This window comes from Mus musculus, chromosome 1, assembly GCF_000001635.26.
Source record: "Mus musculus strain C57BL/6J chromosome 1, GRCm38.p6 C57BL/6J".
NCBI classification, from domain to species: Eukaryota; Metazoa; Chordata; class Mammalia; order Rodentia; family Muridae; genus Mus; species Mus musculus.
The window spans coordinates 75235912-75245715 of NC_000067.6; the positions used below are offsets into that span (position 1 = coordinate 75235912).

Here is a 9804-nt window from a genome sequence, read left to right on the forward strand (position 1 = left end):
TGACGAACGAAGGAGGACACAATTCTTACCTTGTATAATTTACATTCTACTGGGGGAGATAGATGATCATCAAATAAATGTTAATTTGTGGCTCTGACAGTGTGGAGAAGAAAATGCCACGAGACTCTATAAAAAGCAGGTCTGACCTACTCAGGGGAGCCAGGGCAGCCTCTTTTGAAGACTTAGCACTGGAGCTAAGCTATGAAGAAGGGTTAGGCCCAGAGGAGACTCGGTGAGTCTTGGAGGTGATGGCCTGGGGGAAGTACTCAGGGATCGTGAAGCACTTTTAGAGGCCAGCGACAGGACAGGGGACCCGCACCTAGCTTGCGGACCGCCCCTCTGCCTGTGTTTGAGAGACTGCGTCATAGCTGGAAAGATATAGCCGACTTCAGCCTCCTAAGTCCCACCTGGGAATGACGTCGCCTGGGTGAAAAACTAAAATAAACGGCTCCGCCCTCATCTCCCAGCAGCCCCTGCAGCGCCCCCGCCCCCCCCGCCCCCGCCCCCTCGTGTGACCGGCCGAGCCGGCCCTCTGAGTCTCTAGTAGTTTCCAGGGCGCTGACGCATGCTTGCGCACACAACCCAGCCTGGCGTGTCGTACGCAGTGGCCGCGAGCCGGGCAGCGGGTGCTAGGCGGTTCCCCTGCGGGGGGCAGGGGCGGGACTCCCGGCAGAGGAGGTGCGGTCCCAGCTGGGTCAGGTTGGGGGTTCAGATCGGGTTACTAGACTTAGGGGGTTCGGGTAGGGCTCCCCACTCCTGCCGTGAGATAGCCCTGGGCACCGGCCTGCGGGACCAGATAAAGGCTGCGAAGGAGCCTAGTCACTGGCCGCAGGCGTGGCTCCCCGGCCCGATTCCACCTCGAAGTGTCGCCTGCCTGCCCGGGGTTGCGGCCGCACGGAGCTGCGGTGCCTCTGTCGGCCTGACCCCTTCTCTCCCGCAGCCTGGAGGAGGGACGTCTGACGCTGAGTTGCCATGGCATCCTACTACGAGATTCTAGACGTACCGCGGAGTGCGTCCCCTGATGACATCAAGAAGGCGTAAGTGCCTCGGCTGTGTTACAGAAAGGCTCTGACCCTTGTTCCCCGCCCCCCTGAGTGCCAGGGGCCCTTTAGAGGTCTGGCTGAAGGGAGGAAGGAGACCCTTGGGAAAGTACGAAGACCAAGTCCAGCCAGGGAAGAAGAGCTGACCTTCTTTAGCGTCCTCTATACACCCAGCTCCCCTCTCCTCCAGCTCCTACATGTGGGCTTGCCCAGGTTGCAGTGCTAAAATGCCCAGGCTATGAGACAGGACAGTGTCTCCACTCTCCCTGTGGCTATAGATAGCTCTATCAAAAGAACCCCAAGAAAGGGCTTATGGCAGGGACTTTCCTTTTTACTCATATCCCTGGCACACCACAGGGAGAGAAACCCCTGAATACAGGCTGCAGTCGTGAGGTATTCTGGGATCGGGGCAGTGAAAGGGTGTTGGACTAAGCAAAAAGGGTAGTCGGTGGGCAAAGCCTACATCAGTCTCCTGACCCTCCCTCTGCACTCACTTCCTGCAGGTACCGAAAGAAGGCTCTGCAGTGGCACCCAGACAAGAACCCGGATAATAAAGAATTTGCTGAAAAAAAATTTAAGGAGGTGGCAGAGGCCTATGAAGTACTATCTGACAGTAAGGCTTGGGGTCCTGCAGGGACCGGCATGTCCCCCTGCTTCCATTCATTCTTGGTACTCCTTCCTAAAGCCACGCCTCCATCCCGTCTCCTCCATGATTTTATTTTAGATAGTGTTTAATCGCCTCCATGTTATGTCTGTCTAGCAGGGTCTGAAGAGCAATTTGGGTCCTGATCGGGGAAGGTCATAGCTTTCCTGCCAGGCCAGCTTATCACCCCCATTTTGTAGGCTAGTAAACTGAGGCTGAGAGAGATGAAATAATTTGCCCATTTCTTGAGCCAGAATATGAATCCAGGTCTGATGGGTGATTTTTTTTTTTCCTCTGTGCTTGAGTATGCCTAGGGCATTGCACATGCTAAAGCAAGTTTTCTACTGTCAAGCCATGATTCCAGACCCAGGTCATTCACTCATTCATTTATTCATTCATTTAGAAAACAGTCTGACTAGACATGGCTATAATTCCAGCACTCAGGAGGTAAGGTAATGCAGGAGGATTTTAAGGTCAAAGGTCCTGTTTCAATAAGTAAACAAACTTCAAAACAACAACCACTAGTTGAGGCTGTAACTTTGTCAGTAGAGTGCTTTGGTAACATACACAAGGCCCTATGTATGATCCCTAGCCCCGCATAAACTTGGCGTGGTGGCGCATGCCTGTAATCCTAGCGACACAAGATGGAGGCAGGAGGATCGAAAGTTCAAGGTCTTCCTTGGCCACATATCAAACTCATGACCATCCTGGGCTACATGAATAGTATCTTTTTTTTTTTTTTTTGAGACAGGGTTTCTCCGTATAGTCCTGGCTATCCTGGAGCTCACTTTGTAGACCAGGTTGGCCTCGAACTCAGAAATCTGCCTGCCTCTGTCTCCCAAGTGCTGGGATTAAAGGCGTGCGCCACCACGCCCGGCTAACAGTATCTTTTAAAATGTATTTCTGAGATGATGTGGGTGGTGGTTCACACTTGTCACCTCAGCACTGAGGAGGCTGAGGTAAGGTGATTGCAGAGAGGTTGAAGACAGCCTGGATACAGGATGAGACCCTGTCTCAAAACACCAAAACCAAACCCCACAAATGATCCCAGAAAATATCTCCTAAAATTACTGTGCCAGGTATTTCCGGGTACTAGGGAGACAGTGGAGGGCAAGCAGGCCCCGTCCTCGTCCCGTGGTCTATCGTATTCTGGTTAGGGAAGACCGACAGGAGTCAGGTATGTGCAGAGGCAGGTTACACACCGAGAAGAGGATTCCAAAGGAGAACTGCTGTACCAGGGAAGGGTGGCGCATGCTCTTGTTGTGGTCCTAGCTAGTCTCTGTGGAAGTGGCTTGGTTAGGATAAGCCTATTAATAAGAATATGGTATAATTAGCTGACATTTATTTACTTGTTTCTGTGGAGCTGAGTGTTGAGCCCAGGGTCTTGTTCCTGTTAGACAGGGTCTCTGCTACTAAGCTCTCCCTCAGCCCCTAGCTTATGTTTATTGCCTTATGTGTTAGGCAGACACCGTGCTAGGCAGGTTGGTGAGTTATCTCCTTTAAATTCTCTCAGTGGCTCAGAGTGGGTGCTATGAGCATGTCTGTCATAGAGATGAGCCAGCTGCTGAAACCATGCCCCCCTGGATACCCTGCCGTCTCCCAAGTTTCATTTTCTGACACTCGTCCTAGCCCAAGAGGGGCGATAACTTTCCTAAAGGGAGGAATGACCAGGTCTCTTCTTCTAGAGCACAAACGGGAGATCTATGACCGCTATGGCCGGGAAGGGCTGACCGGGGCAGGTAGGTGGAGTGGTGGGGTTCCAGGATGGAAGTGGGTCAGGGAGGGAGGGGCAGGCAAATTCTGGCAAAGCATGCTCTTTCTAAGGTTCCTGGCCATGCCTTAGGTGGGATGCCCTGGCTCAGGGCTGTATGTACACACTAAGTCGTCCCCTCCTCATCCTGACTCTCCTCCAGGAAGTGGTCCTTCTCGATCGGAAACTGGTGGTGCGGGGCCTGGCTTCACATTCACCTTCCGTAGCCCCGAGGAAGTCTTCCGGGAGTTCTTCGGGAGCGGAGACCCTTTTTCAGAGCTCTTTGGTACGTAGACGCAGGGTTGCTCCACTCCCTCTTCCAGCCTGCTGTCTGTCCTCTGTGGGGAATCTCTCAGGCTAGAGCCGGAGACGGAATTGGAATTTCACAGCCGGGAGATTTGAGGTTGTAGGCGTGAGTCCAGGGAAAGCTAGGACAGAACCTGACACATGGCAGGACTCACGTGACACACCAGTGACACTTCACAGACTGGCCTTATTAAATGACAACAAGAACACATTGTTAAGCCTCCACAACAGCCACCAGTGGAGCAAGACTCAAAAGCATCATGTGACTGCTGCAGCGCCATTACACATAACAACAGACACCTTTTTTTGTTGTGGTTTGATGACTAACATATGCCAAGAGTTCTACATCTCCTAAAGCCTCTTGTAAATCCTGAGAGCTGAGCCATTTTAATCCCCATTTCCAGATGAGAAGACGGAAGCATGTTAGTTAGCTTAGATGCGCACAAGTAATTGGCACAGCTGGGTGGCTAGGAAGGCGCTCTGTGGTAGGGGCTTGTCCAGCATGTGCAGGGCACTGATTTCAGTCCCCGGCACCACAAATCAAAACGTGAAGGCAAATCTGTTGATTAAAAGACTCCTTCGACAAGCATGGTTTGCACATGCCTGTAAAGAACTCACCACTGAGCACTGGCCACGGTGGTGCACACTTTTAATCCCTGCGCTCAGGAGGCAGAGGCACTCTTGAGTTCAGGGCTAGCCTGCTCTACCTAGCAATTTTCAGGCCAGCCAGACCTATGCAGTGAGAACCTGTCTCAAAACCCCAAAAGAACTTTAAACTTGGGAGATGGAGGCCCAAGATCAGGGCTTCAGGGTCATCTTTATCTATTAAGTTTGAGGCTAGCCTGAGCTACTGATACTGAGACGCTTTTTCCAAAAAAAAAAAAAAAAAAAAAAACAGTTTAAAAAATGTGTAAGTGGGGCTGGAGAGATGGCTCAGCGGTTAAGAGATTTTGAGTTCAATTCCCAGCAACCACATGGTGGCTCACAACCATCTGTGATGGGATCTGATGCCCTCTTCTGGTGTGTCTGAAGACAGGGACAGTGTACTCATATATACAGAATAAATAAATATATTAAAAAAAACAACAATAATCTTAAAACATTTTGTAAGTTTACACAACCCCAAACAGGAGCCATCAGAAGTGTATCGGGTTGTTTAGCAGCTTGCTTTCTAGGCCTTAAGGCTACAGCCACACACATTTTGGAGGAAAGCTCTTCACCAAGGACTTACCTTCTTGCAGATGACTTGGGTGTCTTCTCGGAGCTTCAGAACCAGGGTCCCCGACTCACGGGCCCTTTCTTCACTTTCTCTTCTTCCTTTCCTGCCAACTCCGGTAAGCACTGTCCCTGTCCATCTCTGCAAATCCCGAGTCTTGGAATCCTGGGAATTGGTTTTGTTTTGGCTAGCCTGGGCAGGTTTGAGCGAGGCCCCCAAGATTCCTGACTTTTGGTGACGTTGGTAAGTAGCTAACCCTCTCTCTCTCATCACCGCCTCTCTGCCTCGTCTGTCCCAATGCCAGATTTCTCCTCCTCATCTTTCTCCTTCAGCCCGGGGGCTGGTGCTTTCCGCTCCGTTTCTACGTCCACCACCTTTGTCCAAGGCCGCCGCATCACCACACGCAGGTGAGCTCTCCTTCTGGGGCCGTTCAGGTGGAGGGGCTGGGGAGGAGGCACAGAAGCAAGTGCTGTCTTGACCTGCCCTGACCACTGGATCCTTCAGAGGTCTGCTCACTGACTGAACTGTGCCGTCTTCCACAGAATCATGGAGAACGGGCAGGAGCGGGTAGAAGTGGAAGAGGATGGACAACTGAAGTCAGTGTCAATCAATGGTGAGTGGCACCTCCTCTCACCTTCTGGGGTCGGGTAAGTGGGAGAAGGGTCTCAGACTACATCGTTAGTGGGATGCCTTGGTTGCAAGGCTCTTCACTCTGTGTGTGTGATACTGGGCACTGAACCCAGAGCCTTAGACATGCTAGGCAAACTCTCCGAGCTATAGCCTGAGAGCCTGCACTTTACTCTTTTTAAAAGACATGCATGTCCCCATGTCACTGTGGGGGGTTTCTTTCCCTTTCCCTTTCCCTTTCCCTTCCCCTTCCCCTTCCCTTTCCCTTTCCTCTTCCTCTTCCTCTCTCTCTCTTTCATCTTCCTCTTTCTCTCTGCATGTGAGTCTTTGTGTGTGTGTGTGATGTACACTCTGCATGTATCCATGAGCCCATTAATGTACCTGTGGAAGCCAAAGGTCAGTGTCTGTCAATCTGTCTATCAACCATCTATCATCTATCTATCTACTATCTATCCACATACATATGTACATAATTGTCAAGATTTTTGATTATGTGTACTTTTGTATATATGTGTGTGCACCTATGTGTTTGTGTCTGTGCAGGTGATAACAGGTCCAAGGCACCTCCAGGTCCCCTTGGAGATGAAGTTACAGGCAGTTGTGAGCCTGTATGTAGATTCTGGGAACTGAACTTGGGAGCAGTACCTGCTCTTAACTGCCAAGCCATTTCTCCGTCCCCAGTCCTTATTTACTTTTTGAGGATTTCATATAAGCGTACGATGTCGTATTTTGATCAGACCTTCACTCTCCAACTCCTCCTCGATCCCACCTGCCACATCCCTCTTTGTCTTCTCTATTTTTTTTTAAAGATTCATTTATTTATATGAGTACACTGTAGCTGTCTCAGACACACCAGAAGAAGGCATCAGATCTCATTAAGAATGGTTGTGAGCCACTATGTGGTTGCTGGGAATTGAACTCAGGACCTTTGGAAGAGCAGTCAGTGCTCTTAGCCGCTGACTGCTCTTAGCCGCTGAGCCATCTCTCCAGCCCTCTTTTTTTTTTTTTGAGACAGAGTCTCTCACTGATTGAGCTGACCTGGCTGGCCAGCGAGCCCTAGGGACCCTCCCATCTCTGCTTTTCCAGCACTAAGAACCCATGGATGAGAGTTCAGAGGCTAAGACTATAGGTGCTTCCCACTCAGTCTCCACCCACCACCCCAACCCCCAGCTCTACACTCAGTGTGCTCTGCTGCACACTGCTTTTCTCATGGTTGCTGGGGATCTGAACTTAGTGTTCTTGACATAACAGGAGTAAAGCCGTGTAGATCATATTTACCCGGTTTTTGGTGGTGGTGGTAGGTTTGTTTTTTTGTTTTTGTTTTTGTTTTTTTGAGACAGGGTTTCTCTGTGTATCCTTGGCTGTCCAGGAGCTCACTCTTTCGACTAGGCTGACCTTGAACTCCCAAAGATCCGCCTGCCTCTGTGTCCCAGGTGCTGGGATTAAAGGTGTACGCCACCACTGCCCGGCATATTTCCCCAGTCTTTATTTGAGCGGCCTGTGCTGAGGCATGTTTAAATGACCCTCACTTCCAAGTAGCCTCTGGCTTAAGACTACTACTTACCAAACAAAAGGGAGAAATGAATCCAGGAATCAATTCAGGTACTAGAGAACGAGACAGAGCCTTGTGCATGCTAGGCTACCTGCGCCAGTCCGGGAATCAAACCCAGTCACGGTAGCTAGCCGCTTACCTGCCGACGCTGAGCACTTTAACAGGTACTTCACACGGGTTATATTTAGTCGTTGGAACCTTTGCGTGTGTAGACAGTCTCCTCATTCCTGTGTCATAGATAGGGGAGGCATAGGGAAGCTGAGTACTGTGCTGGATAACCTTTCTAACCTAATACATGGATGTCAATTCCAGAGAGAGGCTTGTGAGTGGTCGGGGTCCTTACTGGGTAAGGTGGTCCCGCATGAGGCTCTGGCTTGGGTTTGGGACCTGATGGTGGTTGTGACTCTTGCAGGTGTCCCAGATGACCTGGCACTAGGCTTGGAGCTGAGCCGTCGTGAGCAGCAACCTTCAGTTGCCCCTGGGCTGGGGGTCATGCAGGTCCGGCCGACCTCTCTCTCTCGTCCCCCTGACCATGATCTTTCTGAGGATGAGGACCTGCAGCTCGCCATGGCTTACAGCCTGTCAGAGATGGAGGCGGCTGGGCAGAAGCCAGCAGGTGGGCGGGGGGCACAGCAACGACAGCATGGGCAGCCCAAGGCCCAGCACCGAGACCTTGACGTGGGGGGCACCCATAAGAGTGTGAGGGGCGAGGCAGCTAAACTCAGCCCGTCCTCAGAGGAGAAGGCCTCTCGCTGCCACATTCTCTGAGAACCAGGCAGAGCCTGGACTAATTCAGATCCCGACTTGGAGTCCAGCTCACTGTCAGGAGTGCAGAATAGTGTGGCCCAAGCCGCAGGATTCCAAACTCTGTCCCTCCACATGTTTCCCTCCCAGGTCCACCGTTCTGTAGCATGGGCAGGGATCTGTTGTACTCTGTCCAGGGCTGATAGGTCCCTGGGTAAAGCCCAGGATTTGGGGGGAGGGGGTGGCATCAGTGCCTGTGGAGCTCAGAGGCACTGGTTGGATCAGACACTGCTGAAGGACACTAGTGGGTTTGGGGTGGGCCTTTTGTGCCCAAGTCTTTTTCTGCCATTTATGTTGCTGATGCTGTCAAGAAAGGAGGACTTGGCCTGGCATGCTCTGAACTTGAGTTGGCAACTTTCTCCCAGGGCACAGCGCAGGCCGAGCGAGCGAGCGGAGCCTCTGCTGTCCTTGGCCAGCTGCAGCCCTCCTGGTTTCTGTGTAGAACTAAGCTCTCACCCACCCACCTTCTCGCTCCTCCTCTGGTGCTGCTGTCCTCCCCTCCGCTCTCTGCAACGCCCACCCTTCGGCCGCAACGCTTGCTTTCATTGCTGCTTGGCTAGGTCTCCCTTCTCCTTTTCTTTGAAGCCCAGGAAGATGCTGGGGCCAGTGGGTCCATAAGATCTTCTGGGGAGGCTAGCTAGGTGGGGTGGAAGCCTCTCAGCCCTCCAGAGTCTCAACCAGAGTCAACTCCTCTTCCCTTCTTGCTGCCTCAGCCTGCCCTGGCCACAGGACTAGGCAGAGGTGAGGCTGGCTATCCTTGGAGAGGTGGGATAGGGCCAGGGTGACCCAGAGGGAGGCCTAGGTGGGGAGTGTATTTGTGCTACCTGCAAAGGAGAGCTTAGGGGCCGGCCACAGGGCTGACCTAGGAGTGCATGCTCAGCTCCATCCTCCATCTGCTTGCAGCTGACCCTCTCTCCTGTCACCCACCCCTGCTCTCTCCCCAGATGTGTTCTGAGCTGGATATCCTGGATACAGAGTTGCTGCAGTTCCAACAGGACAGCGCCCTCCCCAGTGTGCTAGGAGGGAACACTACATTCCTCTCCCTCATTTATGCTGAGTGTAGAGCTGGGGGTTGGGGTGGTGGGTGGAGACTGAGTGGGAAGCACCTATAGTCTTAGCCTCTGAACTCTCATCCATGGGTTCTTAGCGCTGTCTTTTGCGGACTACAAGTCCCAGAATGCAATGCACCCTGGACTTGGCTCTTGTAACACTTATTCCAGGGGAAGAGCTGCTCAGTTACAAAGCTGAGTTACTTGGGATATGTAGTTCCAACCCCGGCCAGTCAGTCACTCTCTGAATGGGGAGATCTTGTTTTTCATTTTGTCCCTGGCAGGGGAGGTGAGAATTGTAGATGACCAGAACTTTAGTTCCTATGGCACTTCTTGCTAGACTCGGGTTGAAGTGAGCAGATTCCTGTAGCATCTGAGAGAGTTTGTTTTCCCTTGGGCAACCTGGGGGGTCCGAGGAGTAAGCTAATGGGGCAGTGGGCTGTGTAGGTAGGGCACGGTCTTGGATGGATGCGGGCTGGCAGAACCTGCGTGGGAAAGGAGGCTGCCTTGGCTGGAGTGTGTATGGCAAGGACTGGCATGCAGAGGGAGCGTTGGACATATTGCTTGAATGGCTTTCTTTGACCTCTGACCTTGCTGCCCATTCTTTCTTATCATCAATTCATCCTCCATGAGCCACCTGTCCTCCTGCCTGGGGAGCCCAAAGCCGCATGGGGATTGGTGGAGCAGGCTATGGCCGGCCTCTGTTAACACTGAGCCTTTGAGACCCATCAAAGCAAGATGAGCTGAGCTCAGACTGAGGGGAAACGGAGGCAAATAAAGCTGAGTTTTGAGAACTCGGTGGCCTGTGTTCCTCCTT

General features: G+C 52.1%; 1 protein-coding gene across 7 annotated transcripts; it reads left to right on the plus strand.

The window, feature by feature from the left end:
- Positions 1-483: 483 nt before the first annotated feature.
- Positions 484-9781, plus strand: Dnajb2 (DnaJ heat shock protein family (Hsp40) member B2). 7 transcript variants are annotated; one of them, XM_006496511.1, is made up of 11 exons: positions 492-678; positions 941-1037; positions 1544-1653; positions 3369-3422; positions 3597-3719; positions 4981-5073; positions 5260-5362; positions 5498-5568; positions 7547-7750; positions 8652-8679; positions 8883-9781. In XM_006496511.1, the coding sequence occupies exons 2-11, from the start codon at positions 973-975 to the stop codon at positions 8956-8958; spliced, it is 927 nt and encodes a 308-aa protein (XP_006496574.1). In that variant the 5' UTR covers positions 492-678; positions 941-972; the 3' UTR covers positions 8959-9781. The 7 variants fall into 7 exon arrangements, 6 of the variants coding, with proteins under 6 accessions (XP_006496574.1, NP_835156.1, NP_001153356.1 ...); XR_001785224.2 differs by having other exon boundaries at positions 484-678; positions 7547-8679; NM_178055.4 differs by lacking the exon at positions 8652-8679 and having other exon boundaries at positions 512-678.
- Positions 9782-9804: the final 23 nt, after the last annotated feature.